General features: G+C 36.3%; 1 protein-coding gene across 6 annotated transcripts in view; it reads left to right on the plus strand.

Annotated features, from left to right (window-relative positions):
* RUNDC3B (RUN domain containing 3B) overlaps positions 1-21,919 on the plus strand; it is a 141,502-nt gene that overhangs the window by 101,876 nt on the left and 17,707 nt on the right. For 4 of the 6 annotated variants that reach the window (XM_037129273.2, XM_053672811.1, XM_037129275.2 and 1 more), the window contains one exon: positions 19,188-19,334. The exons of the other annotated variants lie outside the window; for them this stretch is intronic. In XM_037129273.2, coding sequence (XP_036985168.2) covers positions 19,188-19,334 — 147 coding nt within the window. The remainder of the gene's footprint in view (positions 1-19,187; positions 19,335-21,919) is intronic. 6 annotated transcript variants of the gene reach the window in all.

Consider the following 21,919-nt stretch of genomic DNA (forward strand, 5'->3'; position numbering starts at 1 on the left):
TGTTTTGGAAAATTTTTGGAAGTATGTGAATATAACAAAGTGTCATGTTTTAACATATGATTCAAATTCCAATAGACCTGTTTGCCTGCTATTAAGTTGTCTTTCACTTCTCTTTTTTAAAGTTTACTTTTGTTTTTCTTACTATAAAAGTAGTCCAGGATCATTGTAGAAACATTGCAAGATATAGGAAGAAAATAAAAATTACCTTCAGTTGTGCTACCCAGAGTTAACTGCTATATTGTAATTTGGTGTATATCCTTTCAAATGCATAGGTATAATTATCTGGTTATTGATTGATTGATTGATTGATTGATTGTAGAAGGATGGTCTTTAAGACCAGAACTACTAAAAGTTAAGTCCCAGTGCATAAACTGTTACCAGGTTGTGCCCGAATATTATTAAGCACAGCTCAGTATTGTTCTTTTCTTTAGCAAGACCTCTTTTGATGAGGAAAGCTGTATCTTGACCTACATGCTGGTACAAGCCCTTTAACTTGTCACTCTTCAAAGCACTAGTACTAATCGTACCATTTTGTCACACTTGATCTTGTCAATTAATTGCTTATGGTGAAAAATCTTCTCATATTGTTATTTACTTAAAGGATGACTACTTTTTTTTTCTTGAAATGATTTCTAACTTTCAGAAAGGTTACAAGGACAATACAAAATAATTTCCATGTACCTTTTCCTAAACTCACTACTTCCCAACATTTTGCCACTTTTGTCATAATGTCATAGTTCTCTCCCTCTCCCTGTATATACATATTATTTTTAAAACACCTGACCATTTGCATCCATCATGCTTCTTTACTCCTTAATACTTCAGTATGTCTTTCCTAATAACAAAGATATTCTCTTAAATAACCATAGTTTAGCTTTCAATTTAAAATTTTGAATTGATACAATGCTTTCATCTTGTCTATAACTCGTATTTCACTTTCATCAATTGTCCAAATAATGTCTCTTATTGCAACTTTTGTTTTCGTGGTGAGGATCCAATCCAGAATCATGTTTGAATTTGGATTGTCAGTCTGTTCAGTCACTTTTAACTTAGAATAGTTTTTCAGTGTTTGCCTCATATTTGATTGACATTTCTGAAGAATACAGGCTAGTAATTTTATAGAATGTCCCTGAATTTTAATTTGCTTGTTTTCCCTGTGATTAGAATGAGTTTACTCATTTGTGGTTGGATTACAACATAAATGATATGTCTTCAGGATAGTGTATACAGAGGTACATGAAGTCTGTCGTTGGCCCTATAGTAGTGATATTAATTTTAGTCATTTGGTTAAGATGTTCTTCACTTCTGTGTAGTTACTGTTGTTCCTTTTTTAATTAGCATGTAGTTTCCAGGGTGACAAGTATAAAAGATGATTTTTAAGTAAAGTGTTATTAAGGAACATAAATATGTATCTTAATGAAAAGAATTATGTTCATATTTTGTTTCTTCTATTTCTCAAATATTTATGAGTTTGTCCTATGGAGTATCACTCATTTAGGGGCAGATTAACACCTTCTGTAGCCCTTTTTTTCTATAAGCAGGGAGAAAAATATCAAGAGACAAACAAAGATTTCTGGATATTACTTTGCAACTGAAAGATTAAGAAGATACTTTAATTTTTCTTTTGCAAATAATCTTGGTAGTTTGTCTAAACTATCTTAAAAACAATTATGAAATCAGTTTTAATTTAATCAGAGAGATATTTTCATCTGAAGAATTCAGTTTGAATGTATCATTTATTTTACTTTTGATAATTTAAAGGAAACGAAGACTCTCAAACATTTTAGTATGAAAAAGAACCTACAAGTTATTGTTTTATCATGCTTCTGTCATAGGAAAGTATCGCTGATCCTCCAAATTTTGCAAAGAAACCTTACAGTTGTTTTTAATGCCTTTAGGGTGATTTTAATTAAAACAATATTACCAAAGCAACAAATAAAAAATTATGGTCACTGGTCAGAATTAGACTATTTTCCTGGATCTAGAAGTTAAAGATTCACTTTCCCATAGCATGGCTACAGTTTCTGGATGGTTGTAAATCTGTGTGTTACAAGATTTATTTACATAAAAACTGTTACAAGAATATTGAACAGAAGAATAAGAGCCATTTCTTTCAAAATGTTCACAATTTACTGCTATCAGAATATCAGACCCCGCCCCCACATACGGAGTCACAACCCAGCCACTGGGTTGCCTCGCCCTGGTGAACACTTAAGGCTCCGCCCCTCATACATAATGGGCACCACAAGACAAAAAAAAAAAACAAACCCAAAACACAAAGGCCCAAACGGAAGGACAAATCAAAGCTCCAGAGCAAACACAACTAAGTGACCAAGAGATAGCCAACTTATCAGATGTACATTTTAAAGCACTGGTGATCAGGATACTCACAGAATTGGTTGAATTTGGTCACAAATTAGATGAAAAAATGAAGGCTACACTAAGTGAAATGAAGGAAAATTCACAGGGAACCAATAGTGATGGAAAGAACACTGGGACTCAAATCAATGGAGTGGACCAAAAGGAAGAAAGAAACAACCAAACAAAAAAATGAAGAAACAAGAATTCAAAAAAATGAGGAGAGGCTTAGGAACATCCTTAAACGTTCCAACATCTATCAGAAGGGGAAGAGGAAGAGCAACAAGTGGCAAATTTATTTGAACAAATAATAAAGGAGAACTTCCCCAATCTGGCAAGGGAAATAGACTAAGTCCAGGAAGCTCATAGAGTCTCAAAGAAGTTGGATCCAAGGAGGAACACACCAAGGCACATCATAATTACATTACCCAAGATGAAAATGAAGGAGAGAATCCTAGAAGCATCAAGAAACGAGTGGACAGTCACCTACAAAGGAGTTTCCATCAGACTATCAGCTGACTTCTCAAAAAAGGCCTTATAGGCAAGAAGGGGCTGGAAAGAAGTATTCCAAGTCATGAAAGGCAAGGACCTACATCTAAGATTGCTCTATCTAGCAAAGCTATCATTTAGAATGGAAGGGCAGATAAAGTGCTTCTTAGGTAAGGTCAAGTTAAAGGCATTCATCATCACCAAGTCCTTATTATATGAAATGTTAAAGGGACTTATCTAAGAAAGAAAAGATAACAAACATGTATAGTAAAATGACTCATAATTATTAACAACCACACCTAAAACAAAAACAAACTAAGCAAACAACTAGAACAGGAACAGAACCACAGAAATAAAGATCATATGGAGGGATAGCAACAGGGGAGTGGGAGGAGGAGAGAGGGGGAAAAGGTACAGAGAATAAGTAGCAAAAATGGTAGGTAGACAGAGGGAGGGCAAGAATAGTATGGGAAATGTAGAAGCTAAAGAACTTAAGACACATGGACATGAACTGAAGTGGAAATGTGGGTGGGAGGGGGTGTGCAGGGTGGAGGAAAATTAAAGGGGGGAAATAGGACAACTGTAATAGCATAATCAATAAAATATATTTTTTAAATGTGAAAAAATAAATAAAATGAGCCCTCCCCAATAAAATTTTAAATACTGTAAAAAAATAATCATCTTTAAGTACAGACTACTCTGGGCATTTTTGCATCTGTCAGGAGAGAGTGGACACATTTTCCTTCTTATGTTGCTGAGATTTTTTTTTAAACCAAGAATTAGAAAGGCTTGCATCAAAGCTGGGCATTGAAATCCCCTTTCTTAATCCTGAGAAGATAAAAGTGGCCTTGAGAAGATTAAATTTATAATATATAAAGGAAGAGGTCAGAAGTATTAAATGAAACACGAGGCATGTAGTATTTTCTTCTATATTATGTTGATTATGTTTTTTTGCGTGATTTAAATCCTTTGTCACTTGTTATTCTTTTCATATATTTCTCAATGGTTAGATGTGTTTCTGAATTACTGGTAAAGTATGTTTTAATTATGTCTTTAAATACTCATAAAATGTGAACATTTTGTAGTTTTGGTAATAATATAAGTTTGTGTGATGTAGTAATACAGGAGCATCTTAAAGCTTTCTTTTAAAGGAGGACCATGTTCATATACTAGCTCTACACTTCATTATTAAAGCTCAGAATTAATGTTTTAAAGCCTCTTTTTCCTTAATTGTGAAGTGGAGATGATATTCACCTTGTGAATTATTACGGGTATTGAATAGCATCATGTATAATACAGCTAGGACAAGGAAGGTGTACAAAGATTATTCCTCCATTTGTGCTTACAGAAATCTTATAATCTCCTTAATAAGTTCACTCAGAAAGATAGTAAATTTGAAGTGTTTTACCTCATCAGGCTCAAAAGCCACAGATCAAGCAATGAGTTTGAACTCGATTGTATTATTCCTGAGTATCAAGAAATTAACTTTGAAATTTGGTTTCTAAATGGCAGTTGGAGTAATACTTATAATCATGGTATAGACTTGTGTATACCACATACATGAGGGAGAGATACATGGTTACCTGCTATTTAATGTTACTCTTAACTATAATTCTTTTCCTCATTTATAGGATATAATTCTATTTTGGGATATTTTACTAAGCATTGACAAAGGTACATTTGAATGATTGATGGGGTTATGGTTGGTGGAATTTTTTTTAAATGAGTAATTTTACATCTGTAAAAATTATGATTGGGAATAATGTTATCATTTCACTGGAAAATACAGCACTATTATAGTTTTATTCTCATAGTTTTATTGAACTTTGTAGTATAGTTAGATTTTATTTCATTTCTATACTTTTAACTTCATTTTATTTATATATTAAACTTAATTCAGTAAATTAGATATAAACAAGCTTAATATGTCAATTATATGTTTTGACTCAATTTATGGAAATTTTCTCAGGATTGTGAAATACATTCTGTTTATGGCCTCTAAAAATTTTATTGTTATATTTGTTTCTGCTAATTGATGGGAGAACTTTTCATTTTTAATTTAGTTTTATTCAGTAAACATTTGTGTAAACATATATTTTTGTGCTTGAGAATAACTGAAAGTACAGAGAACACTAAGGCACAGTCTCTTTGTTGTAAGGGGCTAATCAGCTAGCGATGTGAATGGACGGACATCAATCACAGTGTTATTTAACAAGTGCCACGTGTGGGAGGGCAGCTTTAACCTCATCCACAGGCGTAGACCTTCACACAGGTCTAACCTCAGGAATACACAGCCTCAGACGGCATGCCAAAGCTAAACACCTTGGTCACGATTCACAGCAAGAAAAGGCATAAAAAGGCCTTTTTCTAGGTAGCCTTTTCCTAATCCACATAATTTTTCTATTCATAATTTGAAACATTGTAGGGATAGTAACATGTCATATTGAGTTCCCTAGCAAAGAAACTGAAGAGTCTAAGTAGAAGTGAAGAATCATGCATTGCTAAAACTAGGTCATTTGACAGTTCAGCCGCCAAGTTTGTGTAATTTATGGTAAATAGTAATATTGTGATTATCAGCCTGCAAACCATAAGTCAATGATGCTACAGCGTCCTGGCTCAGAAGGTTCAGGAAGAGTGGTATGGATCATAGTAACAAGAGTAGAGTGGTATTATCATGGCCATCTAATAGTAGACAAATTATAATAGATAAACTTTATTTATTTATAGATATAGGTAGATATAGATAGGTAACAGTTGTCATTAAAATATTAAATTATGTTACACACTGTGTTGCCTGTGTATGAACAGAAAAGTCAATAAAATGCATCTAGAAGAGAAAAAGGCCAGGTACCAGATCATTAGATAAAACCATGTCTGTCGTACTTTCTTGGTATTTGTGGGAAGTTAGATATTACAACAGAAATGGATATTAATTTGATATGGTTGTTATCTCATTGCCTTTAGTCATGATGTCTGACTAAAACTGTTGGCAGATTCTCCTATAGAGCAGATGTTCTTATATGAGGCCAGGGGCCTAGCAACAGTTGTGACTATAGTATAATATTTTGTAGAAAAGAAGAGATTCATTAGAATACAAAAAAGACTCACTTTGGGCTTTCTTATTTAGTAAATGTTTCACATTGTGTACATGAGAAAAGGAATCCACCCTAAATTACTATTTATAATTAATACAATATCAATATTTATATATAAATATTATTATTGATCTTTGGTCAAGATGGAGGGATAGGTAGACACACTTTGCTTCCTTGTGTAACCATAGAAAGAATTACAACTATATCTCAAAACAAATGACTCAACTGTCAGAAAATTGAACTGTATGGAAATCCAACAACCAAGGATTAAAGAAGCCACATACATCCAGATGGGTAGAAGGGTGGATGAAAATCTGTAGGGATACCTTGGGTATACCTTGGTCAGTCCAGTCCCAGGCCGGACCTTATAGCCCAGGATTCCAGTGCTGGGAAGATAAATCCCCATAACTTCTGGCTGTAAAAACCAGTCAGGGTTGGGGCAGTGGAAGAAACTGTTAGGTTTTCAGGAGACTCAGCTTCAAGGGCCCACACGGACTTAGAACATATGAAAATCCACCCTCTCTGGGATTCACCACCAGGGCCAGAGCTGGAAGGGTGCCAGTTGCAAACAGGAAGTGGGTAAAGAGACTGGAAATGGGGTGAGTGCTGGGCAAACTTCCAGAAGCCAGGCAGAGGCATTTTCCCCTCTTCAAACTCTCCCACCACACAGAGCCACAAAGAGGTGGAGCAGGTTGCCCTGCCCTGCCAATTACTTAAGGCTCTGCCCCACACAATTTACAGGTGCCTTTTCTACAATAGGCCATACTACTAAGATAGGGAGTCAAAGCAGCTCTACCTAATATACAGAAACAAACATAGGGGGGCTGCTGAATTGAGGAGATAAAGAAATATGGCCCAAATGAAAGAACAGAACAAAACCTCAGAAAAAGAACTAAATGAAATGAAGATAACTAACCTGTCAGATGCAGAGTTCAACACACTGGTGATATCCGCTCAAAGAACGCATTGAGTATGGCAACAATATAAAAGAAAAAATGAAGGTCACACTAAGTGAAATAAAGAAAAATCTACAGGTAACCATCAGTGGACAGGAAGAAGCTGGGATTCAAATAAACAATTTGGAACATAAGTTAGAAAAAAAGCATTGAACCAGAATAACAAGAAGAGAAAAGAATTTTTAAAAAATGAGGCTAGTATAAGGACCCTCGGGGACATTTCCAAATATACCAACATCCAAATCATAGGGGTGCCAGAAGAAGAAGAAGAGCAAGAAGTTGAAAACTTACTTGAAAAAATAATGAAAGAAAACTTCCCTAATTTGGCTAAGGAAATAGTTATATAAGTCCAGGAATCACCGAGAGGCTCCAACAGGTTGGACACAAGAGAACTACAAGAAGACACAGTGTAATTAAAATGCCAAAGGTTCAAGATAAAGAGAGAATCTTAAACGCAGCAAGAGAAAAGCAGACAGTTACCTACAAAGGAGTTCCCATGAGTATCAGCTGATTTCTCAAAAGAAACTTGGCAGACAGGAAGGGACTGGCAAGAAGTATTCAAAGTGATGTCAAGCAAGGATCTACAATCTAGATTACTCTACCCAGCAAAGCTATCACTTAAAATTGAAGACCAGATAAAGTGCTTCTCAGACAATGTAAAGTTAAAGGAGTTCATCATCACCAAGCCATTACTATATGAAATGTTTAGTGATTTATTTAAGAAAAAAGAAGATCAAAACTATGAACATTAAAATGGCAACAAATTCACAACTGTCAACAACTGAATTAAAAAAAAAAAAAAAACCGACTAAGCAAATAACCAGAACAGGAACAGAATCAAAGATATGGAGAATATTTGGAGGGTATCACCTGGGAGGGGGAAGGAGGAGAATGTGGGGGTGGGGGGAAGAAGGTGTAGAGATTAAGAAGCATAATTGGTAGGTACAAAATAGGCAGGGGGATATTAAGAGTAGTATAGGAAATGAAGAAGCCAAAGAACTTATATGCATGACCCATGGACATGAACTAAGGGGAGGATTGCTGGAGAGAAGGGGGATACTGGGTGAAGGAGGGCAAAGTGGGAAAAATGGGGACAACTATAATAGCATAATTGATAGAATGTATCTTTAAAAAATTTTTTTCATGTATTTTCACTTTAGCATTTAGCTCATATTTATAAAAATAGATTCTGAAGCTGTTATATTCAATATTTTAATTTTTATTAAGGAATTTTGAAGTGTACACAAAGAAATGATTGTATTATAAAATCATAATTATTCATTACACAGACTGAACAGTTAATTTGTTTAATCTATCTTTTTTATTTTTCATTTGCTTTTTTATTTATTTATTTATTTATTTTTAGATAGAGGAAAGGGGAGAGAGAGAAAGAGAAAGAAACATTGATTTGTTGTTTTACTTATTTATTCACTCATTGGTTGATTTTTGTACATGTCCTGACAGGAGATTTTATCCACAACCTTGGTGTACTGGGACAACACTCTAACCATCTGAGCTACTCAGCCAGGACTTTGTTTTTCTTTTCTTTTCTTTTCTTTTCTTTTCTTTTCTTTTCTTTTCTTTTCTTTTCTTTTCTTTTCTTTTCTTTTCTTTTCTTTCTTTCTTCTTCTTTTTTTTGTATATTTTGAAGCAAATCATGCTGAAACCTACATACTTCATTATACTTCTCTATAACATATGGATACTTTTTCACTAAATTTCATAATCATGTCTGATAATCATGTCCTAGATGCTGGGCTTAATGCTAAGAATACAGAGATAAATTTGTTCTAGTTCCTGCCCTCATAGGGGCAAAGACATGTAAACAATAAGAGTGATAAAGTGTCACAGGTGCTGTGATGGTCTTGTATTGGATTCACTTTGAAGCAAAGGAGAATGAACTAGGAAGGATGTAAGGAGGTGGTGACAGTTACACTAATTCCTTAAAGTGGTTTAGACATTTGGGAGACTAGTATGGGAAGAGATGGTTTTTCGAGGCAGTGAAAACAACAAAAGCAAAAACACAAGAAAGATTAAAAATCCAGCAAATGACTGTGACTGGTGCCACTCAGTGAGTTGGGCTTTGTCCCACAAACCTAAGGTGGTAGGTTCAATTCCTATCTGGGGTGCATGCCCAGGTTGTGGGCCAGGTCCCTGGGTTGGGGCACTCCAGGGACAACTGGCCCATGTGTCTCTCTGCACATTGATATTCCACTCACTCTCCCTTGTCCTCTCTCTAAAAATAAATCAGTAAAATCTTTGAAAGAAGAGTCCTACAAACAGGAACCTGCATGATGGCTCCTTGTTACTCTTACATAGAGGGCAAACATGTATCTAATCACCTGAAACTAATATAATATTGTATGTCAACTATAATTGAAAATTTAAAAAAATATTTTTAAAAAACTTAAATTGGGCATAATAAAGCACTCTCAAAGTGCTTTACCTGTAGTGTTTTTTAATGCAATTGAAGATAGGTTATCAACTTAAAATAGGAAGTTATACCTGTAAGATACTTTGTTCAAGATTAAAGCTAACTACAAAGAACATACTTAGAAACACAAAAGATAAAGAGAAAAGGATCAAAACAAGTCACTGCAAAAAGTTATCAAATAACAAAGGACAGCAAAAGACAGAGAGAAGGGCAAAAACAACGGTCAGAAAACAATAAAACAACAACAACAGCAAAAGCAATTGCCTTAAGTGTAAATGGATTAAACTCACCCATCAAAAGGCAGAGAGTGATTGAATGGGCTTAAAAACAAGAGCCATAAATATGCTATCAAACTAAGTTTCACATTGGCTGAAAGTGAAGGGTTATTAACCCCTTATTTGATGTATCAGTGAATAAATTCTCCCATTCAGAACACATTCCCTTTTTATTTTGTTGATGGTTTCCTTTGTTGTACAAAACCTTTTCAGTTCGATGTAGTTCTGTTTGTTTATTTTTTCTTTTGTTTCCCTTGCCTGAAGAGATATATCAGAAACAAATATTGCTATCAGCAGTGTCCAGGATTTTAACTGCCTAAGTTTTCTTCTAGGATTTTTATGGTTTCAGATCTAACATTTAAGCCTTTAATGCATTTGACTCTATTCTTGTGTGAGGTATAAGAAATTTTATTTTTCTGCATGTATCTGTCCCAATTTTCCCAGCACCAATTATTGAATAAACTATCTTTAGCCCTTTGCATGTGCTTGCTTTCTTTGTCAAATATAAATTGTGTTTATTTCTGGGTTCTCTACTATGTTCCTTTGATCTATGTGTCTGTTTTCATGCCAGTACCATGCTGTTTTGATTACTATGGCCTTATAGTATAATTTGATATTAGGTAGTGTGATTCCTCAGACTTTGTTGTTCTTTCTCAAGATTGCTGTTGCTATTTGGAGTCTTTTGTGGTTCTGTATACATTTTGGAAATATTCATAAAACTCAATATCAATAAGCAGTCCAATTAAAAAATGGGCAAAGGCCCTGAATATAGATACTTCTCCAAAGAGGATATACAGATGGCCAATGGACATACTAAAAGATGCTCAATGTCACTAATCATCAGAGAAGTGCAAATTAAAACCATAATGAAATACTGCCTCACATCTGTCAGAATTGCTGTCAGTAATAAATCAACAAACAAGTGCTGGAAACGATGTGGAGAAAGGGTCCCTTTTGCACTGTTGGTGGGAATGCAGATTCATGCAGCCACCATGGAAAGCAGTATAGAGTTACCTCAAAAAATTAACAAGGCAACTGCCTTATGACCCAGCTATTCCACTTCAGCAAATTTATGCAATGAAACCAAAAACACTAATTACGCAGAGCAGAAGCATCCCTATGTTCACTGCAGCATTACTTACAACCACCAAGATAGGGAAGCTGCCCAAATCTCCATCAGGAGTGAATGGATAAAAAAAACTATGGCATATTTACATAAAGGAATACTACTTGGCCATAAACAAGAGTATTTTGCCATTTGCAGCAGCATGTTTGGATCTGGAGAACATTATGCCAGTGAAATAGGCCAATCAGAGAAAGACAAATACCATATGATTTCACTCATACGTAGAATTTAATGTACAAACTGAACAAGCAAAATAGAGGCAGACTCATGGATAGCAGACTGACAGCTCTGGAGGAAGTGGTTAGGAAATGGAGGGATTGAACAAAAAAGGAAAAAGGACTCATGGGCATGGACAACAGTGTGGTGATTGTGAGGTGAGGAAGGGGATAGAAGGGGGATAAATGGTAATGGAAAAAATACAATAAAAATAAAAATATAAAAATAATTAAAAGAAAGTGAAGGGATGGAAAAAAGATAGTTCATACAAATGGTAACCAAAAGAAAGCAGGGTGTCTATACTTATAGCAGACGAAATAGACTTTTTAGTCCAAAACTGTCTCTAGAGGCAGAAAAGGTCATTACGTAATGATAAAAGGGTCAATTCAATAAGAAGATATAACAAATATAAGTATATATACGCTCAACATCAGGACACCTAAATATATAAAGCAAATAAGGACCAAACAACAACAAAACTGTTAGAACTAATAAATTCAGCAAAGTTGTAGGATACAAAATCAGCATACAAAAATCAATCATGTTTCTATATACAAACAACAAGCTATCAAAAAAGGAAATTTAAAAAGTCCTATTTTCAATAACAGCAAGAAAAAAATTCTTAGGAATAAACTTAACTAAAGGAAAGTACATTGTACTTTGTACATTTGAAATTTAAAAACATTAATGAAGGAAATTAAGGCATAAATCAAAAGCATCGGTGTTCATGGATTAGAAGGATTAATAGTATTAATGAAAACATTACTTTGTACATTGGACACTTAAAATATTAATATTAATTAGAAGAATTAATATTATTAAAATACCCACACTATGCAAATTCAGTGGATTCCCTATCAAAATCCAATGACACTTTTCAAAGAAATGAAAAGACAGTCCTAAGATTTATATGGAACCCAAAAGACCCTGGATAATCAAAGCAGTTCTGAAAAAGGAGAGTAAGGCTGGTGGTATCCACATTTCCTGATATAAAAATTATTATAAATTTACAGTAATCAAAACAGTATAGTACTGACATATAGACCATTGGAACAGAATAGAGAGCCCAGAAAAATATCCAGGCACCTACAGTAAGTTAATCTTTGACAGAGGGACCAAGAACACACATGTGGACGGGATATTGTCTTCAGTAAATGGTATTGGGAAGACTGCATATCCACATACAGAAGAATGAAATTAGACCCTTCTCTGATACTCATAACAAAAACCAAGTCAAAATGAATGAAAGACTTAAGACTTGAAACCGTAAAACTACTCAAAGAAAAAGAGTAAAATAACTTCAGGATACTGCTCTGGGAAGTGATTTTTTTTTAGATATGACATCAAAAATGGAGGAAACTAGAACAAAAGTAGGAAAATGGGTGCATCAAACTAAAAAGATTCTACATAGCAAAGGACCAATCAACAGAGAAAAAAGGCAACCTACAGAATGGGAGAAAATATTTGCCATCTATCTGATACAGAGTTAATATCCAAAATACATAAGGAACTCCTACAACTCAATAGCCCCCCCAAAAAATCCAATTAAATATGGGCAAAGGACTTAAATAGACATTTCTCCAGGGAGGACATACAAATTACCAACAGGTATATGAGAAGATGCCCAACTTCACTAATCATTGGGGAAATGCAAATCACAATCACAGTATCACCTCATACCTGTTCGGATGTCTGTTATCAGAAATATGATAGGTAAGTTTTGGTGAGGATGTGGTAAAAAGCGAACACTTGTACACAGTTGGTGGTTATATACATCACTACAGCCACTTTGAGAAACAGCATGGAGATTCCTCAAAAAAATTAAAAGTAGAACTATCTTATGATCCAGCGATCTCACTTCTGGGTATTCTTCCAAAGGAAATGAAAGCAGGATCTCGAAAAGATAGCCCATGTCAGTGTCAGCATCCTTCACATTAACCAAGGGGTGGGAGCAACTTCAACGTCAGTCAGTGGATAGTGGATGAATGAATAAGAAGATATATATATATGATGTCTTTATACATGCATAACAGACTATTTGCAACAACGTGGATCAACCTGCAGGGCATTATGCTAAGTAACATAAACATGCTGGGGGACAAATAGTGTATGATCTCACTTACCTGTGGAATCTGAAGTAGTCAAACTCATGAAAACAGAGGTGAGAATAGTGTTTAGTGTTACCAGGGTCAGTGGTGAGTTGGAAATGGGGAGATGGTGTTCAAGGGGGAGCAAAGTTTCAGTTATGCAAGATAAAAAAAATCTGGAGAGCTATTGTATAGTAATGTGACTATAGTTAGTTAATAACAATACTGTATAATATACTTGGAATTTTTTATGTTTTATTGATTATGCTATTACTGTTGTCCCAGTTTTTGCCTCTTTGTCCCCCTCCACCCAGACCCCCCCCCAGCTCCCTTAGGCAATTCCCCCCACCATTGTTCATGTCCATGGGTCACGCATACAAGTTCTTTGGCTACTTCATTTTCAGTACTGTACCTTATGTCCCCCTGGCTCTTCTACCTATTTGTACTCATTAATCCCCTCACCTCATCACCCACTCCTCCATATCCCCCTCACATCTGGCAACCATCATAACACTGTTGGTACCCATATTTGTGTCTCTTTCCTTCTTGTTTGCTTAGTTTGTTTTTTAGATTCAATTGTTGATAGATATGTGTTTACTGCCATTTTATTGTTCATAGTTTTGATCATCTTCTTTTTCTTAAATAAGTTTCTTTAACATTTCATGTTATAACAGTTTGGTGACGATGAACTTTAGTTTTTTCTTGTCTGGGAAGCTTTTTATCTGCCCTTTGATTCTAAATGATTTTCTCAGTAGAGCAGTCTTGGCTGCAGGTCTCTTCTCTTAATGACTTTGAATATATCTTGCTAATCCCTTCTAGATTGCAAAGTTTCCTTTGAGAAGTCAGCTGATGGTCTTATGGGAACTCCCCGGTAGGTAACTAACTGCTATTTTGTAGCTGGTTTTAAGATTTTCTCTTTCTCTTTAATCTTTGGCATGCTAATTAACGATGTGTCTTGGAGTGGACTTCCTTGCATCCATCTGGTTTTGGACTCTCTGTACTTCTTGGACTTGCATTTCCTTCACCAAATTAGGGAAGATTTCTTCATTATTCTCTCAAATAGATTTCCACATTCTTGTTCTTTTTCTTCTCCTTTTGGTATCCCTATGATGTGAATGTTGAAACCCTTGAAATTGTACCAGAGTCTGCTTACTACATTGTCCTCATTTTTTATTCTTTCTTGTTCTTCTTGTTCTTTTTTATTTTCTAAATCATTGATTTGATCTTGGCTTCATCCCCTCTACTGTTGTTTCCCTGTAAATTCTTTATTTAAATTAGTAGAAGTTTTAGTCCTTCATTTCTGACTGGATATTGTTGAGGTCCTCACTAAGTCCCTTGAGCATCCTTATAACCAGTGTTTTGAACTCCGCATCTGATAGGTTGCTTATCTCCATTTTGTTCAGTTCTTTTTCTGGAGTTTTGATCTGTTCTTTCATTTGGGCCATATTTCTTTGTCTCCTCAGTTTGGCAGCCTCCCTGTGTTTGTTTCCATGTATTAGGTAGAGCTGCTGTGACTCCTTGTCTTTGAAGTGTGGCCTAAAATAGTAGATGTCCTGTAGGGTCTAGTGGCATAGACTCCCCTATCATCCAAGCTGGGTACTCGAGGTGCACCTTCTGTGTGGGCTGAGTGTACCTTCCTCTTGTAGTTGAGTCTCGATGGCTGTTGGTAGGTCAATTGGAGGGATTTACCCAGACCAGTCAGCTGCAAGGACTGGCTGTGACCACTGACCACCCACTTCTGCCCTCCCTGGAACATTAGCTGTGCAGGGGCAGGGTGGTGGTGCTTTGATGTGGTCTGTAGCTGTCCATGGGTTCACAGGCTCTGGGATTTCCTTGGTGGTGTGGGCAGGGTCTGCCCCAACCTGTGTTCTGCCTGGGGCCACCCTGCCTGGGCTATAAAGCCAATAGGATATGGCTGCTACTAGTGTGAGGCTTGGGGATTCCCAGGTGAAGCTAAGCAATAAATGTAGGCTGGCTGCTGCTAGTATTGGGCCTGGGGCCACTTAGCAAGAGGTAAGGGGGATTCGGGCTCACTGAAGTAAGCTGTTGCTTGTTTGATAGGATTTAGGAAATTGTGAAACATGAGCCAAGACCAGCCATTCATATGGAAAAGTCATTGTTGACAGCTTGAGTGGACCCATAACTTGGGTGGGCCAGAGTCTCAGGGGATCTCCAGGGTGGGGCAAACAGTGTTAGGCAAGTTGATGGAATGTAGATATGGCACTTGCTTGTTGGCTCTGTAGCTCTGTGGCTTTGTGGCTCTGTGGCTCTGTAGGGGGCATGCTCAGAAAAGGGACCTTGGCCTCTGTCCACCTTTCTGTCTGGGAGAAAGCTGTTACCCAGCTCTTGCCTTGATGCCATACAGTTCAGTTCCTTCCTGTGTGCCACTGGTGCCTTTTAGCTGCTATCCTAGTGCTAGAGCTCAGGAGTGCGTCTGAGTAAGTCCATGTATGGGTTCTTTAAGGGGAACTGCTTGGGACTCCAGAAGTTTCTTTCACTGACTCAGTCCCCATGGGGTTTTGCAGCCAGAAGTTATGGGGACTTATCTTCTTGGCACTGGAACCTTGGGCTGGGGGGTCCTGGTGTGAGGATGGAACTCCTCGCTCCCCAGATATCCTTCCCTAATTTTTATCCACTATACATGGCTGTAGGACCAGCCTGTTCTCCTACCAGTACATATCCACTTCTCCTACCAGTCTGGATGGGTCTGGTTTCTTTAATTCCATAGTTGTTGGACTTCCATTCAACTTGATTTTTGATGGCTCTGAGTGATAGTTGTTCTGTAGTTTAGTTGTAATTTTCATGTGATGCATGAGAAGGTGAGCCATGTTTACCTGTGCTGTCATCTTGACTGGAAGTCTATACTTGAAATTTTCTGAGAGGGTAGATCTTAGGTGTTCTCATCACAAAAATAAACAAAGTTAAGTATGTGAGGGGATGAATATATTAATTAGCTTGAATGTGGTGATTATTTCCCATTGTATACATACATCAAATCATCGTGCTGTATAATTATACACCAATAAAGTTGGGAGAATAAAAGATTGGATCATGGTTTTCTTGTGGTTTAATTCCTAATTCTTATTGAGAATCTGAAGATAAATTAGCTGACTAACAATTTAGAGGTAGGTTCCACAGAAAGTTCTTAAAATTCACTGTGATAAATATATTATTGCTACTTTCTTAGTAAATTAAATAATTTTCCTTTAGTGTATCTTTCTGAGAATTATTAACCTAAAGAGAGAGTGTTAAATTTGACCAATATAAATGTAACATGGCTCATGGAATGATTCAGTTTTTAGATTACTACAGTAACATTAGCATTGCTTAGAATTTTAATTAAAGTTACATAATTATCACATCATTTACCATTAATTTTCACTGATTTTCTCTATAAAATAACAGTAATTGTTGAATAATTTAAAATGAACCTATTTTTAAGCTTAGCCAAGTGAGAACAATATCCTGATTCTTCATATTAACATCAGTTGGGGTACCTTTCAGTAGGTCTTGAATTTTCTAGGTACATTTTGCTTCTTCTTAGGTAGGTAATGATTCTTTGAGTGTAACCAATGTATCATATTCCATCAACAACTCATGGAATGGATAGAAGTACTGAAAAAGTAGGCCTAGAAAGAGTAAGGCTGAGCTGTTTTAGAGAGTTTTGGAGAGTAGGAACTTCAAGAATTTCTCTTGGCTGCTACATCTTGGTCAGGACTTCACTGCTAGCATCAGTAAGCTGTGTTTAATAAGCTGATTAGTCTAAATGGACTGTATCAAGGTTCCAATGTCAGGGCTGGGGTTTCCAACCTAACTTAACTCATTTGCTTGTCCTCTAATGTCTGGAGTGGGAAAAGAAAGGGCCTTACCCAGGGAGCCTGTGGGAACTTTTTCTTTTCATCCTGGCAGGGCAAGCCTCCACATTCCTCACAAAGGGTGGGAAACAGGTGTGGCGTGGACAAAAGTGGTGCCTGCTCAATGCACCAAAGCCTCATATCTTCTGCTTCAGAGAACCAGGCAAGAAGGCTTCCCATGGAAAACAGTAGCATTTGGATTTCTCAGTGCCAAGGTCTAAAGACAATACCTCGACTTGTCATTGGGCAAAAATTTGCCACAGACAACTCAGTGTGTAAAAAACTTTCATGAAACTTCACTTTCTGTTTCCATTGTATGTGGTGTAAAACTTTTTACTTTCCAGGAAAAATATATTATAAATTGGAGGTTGTTCTTCCAATTTAATACTCATCATTAACCAAGTTCTACCAATGTCGTTGCCTCCCACATGTACATTTGTCTCTCTTGCACTCTGCTATGAATATTTCTACTGAGCTAGTTACAATATTGGAGTTGAATTTCCCAGTGACCTTCACTAGAGGCTCTAGAAAGAGGGACTATGTGAAAGAGAACTCTATTAAGACAACCCAAAATAATGGTAGTTTACTATAGTAGATTCTCTGGCGAGTGATCACCACTTCTGCTTTATATAATTTTTCCATTAATTAAAAAAATTTTCTAATCTTTACTCTTTTTATAAAGAACAATGTTAAAGTACTTTTTAAGATTTTAGTTACTTATTTTTAGAGAGAGGGGAAGGGAGAAAGTAAGAAACATTGATGTGTGGTTGCCTCTTGCATGCCCCCTACTGGGGACCTGGCCCACAACCCAGGCATGTGCCCTGACTGGGAATCAAACTAGCAGCACTTTGGTTTGCAGGCCAGCGCTCAATCCACTAAGCCATACCAGCCAGGACACAATGTTAAAGTATTTAATACTCCTTTTAAACATTTTCATTTCTTTTCAAGTGAAATGAAATTATTGGATGTACCTTAAAAGGATATCTTAATGAGAGAATTCTCACTGACTTCTGCTTATTTAATTGGTAGTATCACCTTGTGAGACAGAAGCTAGTGTTTTACATCAGATAGTATTTCTTTGTGGACATAGTGGAGCAAATATTTTTATTTTTATTTTTATTTATTTTGGGGGGATTTAAATTTTTTTTATTTTTAAAAAATTATTTAACTGTTGTCCAGAGCAAATATTTTTAAATGTACAGATATTCGCATGTAGCCTGTTGGAGACATATTAAATGGGGTTATTCCATTAGAATCATGTTGTGCAGGCTGATTTTCTGATGTGCAGGATTGTTCTGTTACCACACCTGACTCTGCCATCCACAACAGGGCCATTATTGTCTCTGAAAATAGTGACAAGCACGTATTACTTCCTGCTTCTTGGCTGATGGCTCAGAACCTTGGTACATTAGTGTCAGAGACTATTGTTGGTGAATGCAGGTGGCCTCTGTGGTATTTTAAGGTCTTTTAGAGGAAGGATAAGACCTCTGCAAACAGAATTATGCTTTTAATTATCTCTAACTACTGGTTCAAATGTTGAGTTAATCTTGAGCCAATGATTAGTTGGTGTGTGAAGGTGAAATTTTGGCGCAAAGCTAGTTAGTTCTTTTGTAAGTTCTTATTAATAAGTAACAGTTCTACAAACATGAAAAGAAACCATGGGTTGGTACAATGGCTTTGTTCTTTAACTGAAATATTTCCAGTGAAATTATATACTGTTCAATGCAATTGCCATTGATTTAATCATTTTCCTGAAGCTTTATTGGTAGTCACTTCTGTCAAAAACAATTCTGGGAACCTCATGAATTTTTTATTTTATATTTTTCTGCATTAGTTTTATTTTAAACTCAGTTTAATGTTTTTGTTTACTGAGTTAGATTACTTTCACAGATTGTGAATTTTGAAGGTAGAAAACTATGCATACCGAATCTTTACTTTCCTTCATATTTTAATTGGCATTTGATACTCTGTAACTTTAAAGATAATCACCGCTGGTTTTTAGTTAAGATGTAAGATGCGGCGTGAGTCCCTTAGTCTTCTAGTGATATCTCTGTGGAAAAGATAGGAAGCCTGAATTTCTCAAGTGATTTGTTGCAGCCAGCAAAGAAATGATAAACCACATACCGCAGGAAACAAAACAGTCATGGCCCCATCTAACCTTCCTGGAGTTTTGTTCACAGTCTGTTAACATACCATTTTGAAAAGATGAATTTTGAGGGCCTAAACTGATACCATTAGGCTCCTCTGCCATTGCAGAACAATGAAGACAAAAGCACTCACCATCTTAATGTTCACAGGACTGTGCTAAAGAATAATGATTTAAGATCAAGACAAGAGTTAACTGCCCACCTCACCAACCAGTGGCCTTCCCCAGGAGCTCTGGATGTCAATGCTGTTGCCTTGGATACGTTGCTTTACCGAAAACACAATAAACAGTGGTATGAGTAAGTGTGACACTTTTTTTCCAACTAATTACAGATCTAGTTGTGCCAAAAATGGCTCTCCACTTTGGTTTCTCAGTTATTATTCTTTCTGAATTCATTATTAGCTTAGAGCAAAAGTGGGATTTAAGACTACTTTGGCTTGGCAAGGTTAGGTGAAGGTAGTGAACTTGTTAGTGTTTTGAAACCAAGGCAGCCTGGGGAAGTAAAATTATCTGAGAAATTCTTACACAATAATGTACGAGTTACCTACGCCTGTTAACTTTCAGCCAGTCCCTCAGTTAAGCCTAAGAGCTTCTATTTAATGAATCATCTATTTCTGAATCCTTGCTTTGGTGTTTGTGTTTGCTTTAGGATTAATTTTCCTGCCAGTTAGAAAATACAAAATACCATCCCATGAGCGACTAGAAAGATACATACTTGTTCTTGTGGGTCTGATAGAGTTTCGTTCATTTTCAGGAACTCTCATCTGGAGAGGCTCCAGAAGGTATAATTGCTGCAGCTGTGGCCGCAAGGTCCTGTCCTGTCCCTTGGTCCCAGGGTTCAGGACTGGGTCACGTAGTCACAGTTTCCCAACGTGGAGAGAGTTGCAAAATCTTAGGCAGTCTTTCTTTAGCAGTCTTCATTTTGGAACTTGTAAACTGTGACATTCTTTGGCTTTTAGCGACTTTCCATCTTGATATTGATATTTTTCAACATCTTTATTTTCCTGTCTTCAGCTAATTTTTGGATTATTTTCCCTGCTCTCCTTCCATCCCCTTCCATTCTCTCTCTTCCCTTCCTTCTCTCCCTTTCACTTCCTCCTCCTCTCCCCTTCTCGCTTCTTTTTTTCCTCTTCTATTCTAGCCATTTTCAACCTTTTTCATCTCATAGCGCACATAAACTAATTACTAAAATTCTGTGGCACACCAAAAAGTATATTACATTTTTTGCCAATCTGACAAAAAAATAGGTATAATTTTGAATCATTCACACTAGACAGCTATTTTTGTGCTGGCTGTTGTCATTTTTTTTTTTTGACAACTACAGGAAAAGAGATCAAGTTCTCTTGACTTAAATATTTAGGTATTACATATTTTTTAAAAAAATTCTTGCAGCACACCAGTTGAAAATTGCTGCTGTATTCTATCCTCTCTCCCACTCTCCTTTTCTTTCTCTGCTCCTCTTTTAGGGCCCTTGTTTTTTAAATGTCACCGGTGATTCTTAGAGTGCCTTTCACTAGGTGATTAGTGGCCAGATATCTCCACAAGGAGCGTTTTAGCACAGACACAATTTCCACCTGCTTTACTCAGTGATTTTTTTCTTTTACAAAAAATAGAACCCAAAATAAATTTGACCTTTTGTTGTTAAAATTTTTTTCTGAAAGTACTAGAGACAAGCAGGAAAGAGTGAGCAGAATATTTTCAGAGTACATCAGTAGAACGCCTTTCAGCATCTACTAAACCATGCTGCTTGGTATGATTCTGGGTGTCAGCTGAGTCTTTCACGGATTGAGACTCGTCTATGAAATAAGGTTCTCTTTTACACCCTTAGGAAAGTTATAATAGAATATATCTTACTCTGCTGGCATATCATTTTATCTTTCAGTAGCATGTTCAATGAATGGAAGACCATAATGGAAAAATGAAGTCATTTATTGAATACCAAATTTATGAATGAAAAATTGAATTTGTATAGCAAAACTTGGTATTTTTATCTTGTCTATATATATATATTAGATGTTCCTGTTCTTTTAACCACAGAAATCTTATAACATTAAAGCCTGACAAGTTAAAAGACTAAAAACCATGTTCTTTTACTGCAATAGCCACATTGTCACTTTAGACAGTGGGAGGTAAAATATTTTAGCCAAAATACATGCATGTACCTCTGCATGCCTGCAGCTGCCTATTGAGGAACACATGAGGAGTCTAAGTGGATTATTTATTTGTCCATCTTTCATGTATTGTTGGTAACTGGTTTTACAAAGTATTGTAGTGGCAGCAAAAGTAATTTTAGTCCAGAAAAGAAAGCAGTGAAACTGCCTGTTCAGCTGTTTAACATGAATCTGGACTTTATAGCTACTCCATTAGCTTTAAGAAGAAGAGACGCCCTTTCCTTCCCAGCATCATCCCTTAACCTGACCTGACTGCAGATGCCGGTACTGCTTTTAGATTGCTCTATTGCCAAACTGATAACCCCGGACACAAAGTATGCAGTCAGGGTGTGGTTGTGAGACCACTGGACCTAGAGTTTAAGTCAGGACTTAAAAGTAATCTTTGCTACTTAATTGCTGTGTAACACTGAGCAACGCTTTTTCTTACCTTTTGTTCCTACACATGCAATACCAGGAGTAATGCCTATTTAAATAGAATTATAAGGGTCACATGGGGTAATAAATTGCCTGGCATGTAATAGCTTCCCAGTACATCTTTGTTTATTTATACTCTATCTTTTTCTGTTTATACTGTCATATTACCTTGTATCTTTCATGTTTGAGTGCTAAACGTGCACCCAACATCCCAAGCTCTGCTTTCTTAGAGAGTTTGTAAAACTTAGGCCAAATTAAAATGATCAGCCAATCCCCAGTTGTTCTAAATAAATAATTC

Source organism: Artibeus jamaicensis, unplaced genomic scaffold (genome assembly GCF_021234435.1).
Source record: "Artibeus jamaicensis isolate MK-2021 breed Jamaican fruit bat unplaced genomic scaffold, CSHL_Jam_final contig_787, whole genome shotgun sequence".
Taxonomy (NCBI): domain Eukaryota; kingdom Metazoa; phylum Chordata; class Mammalia; order Chiroptera; family Phyllostomidae; genus Artibeus; species Artibeus jamaicensis.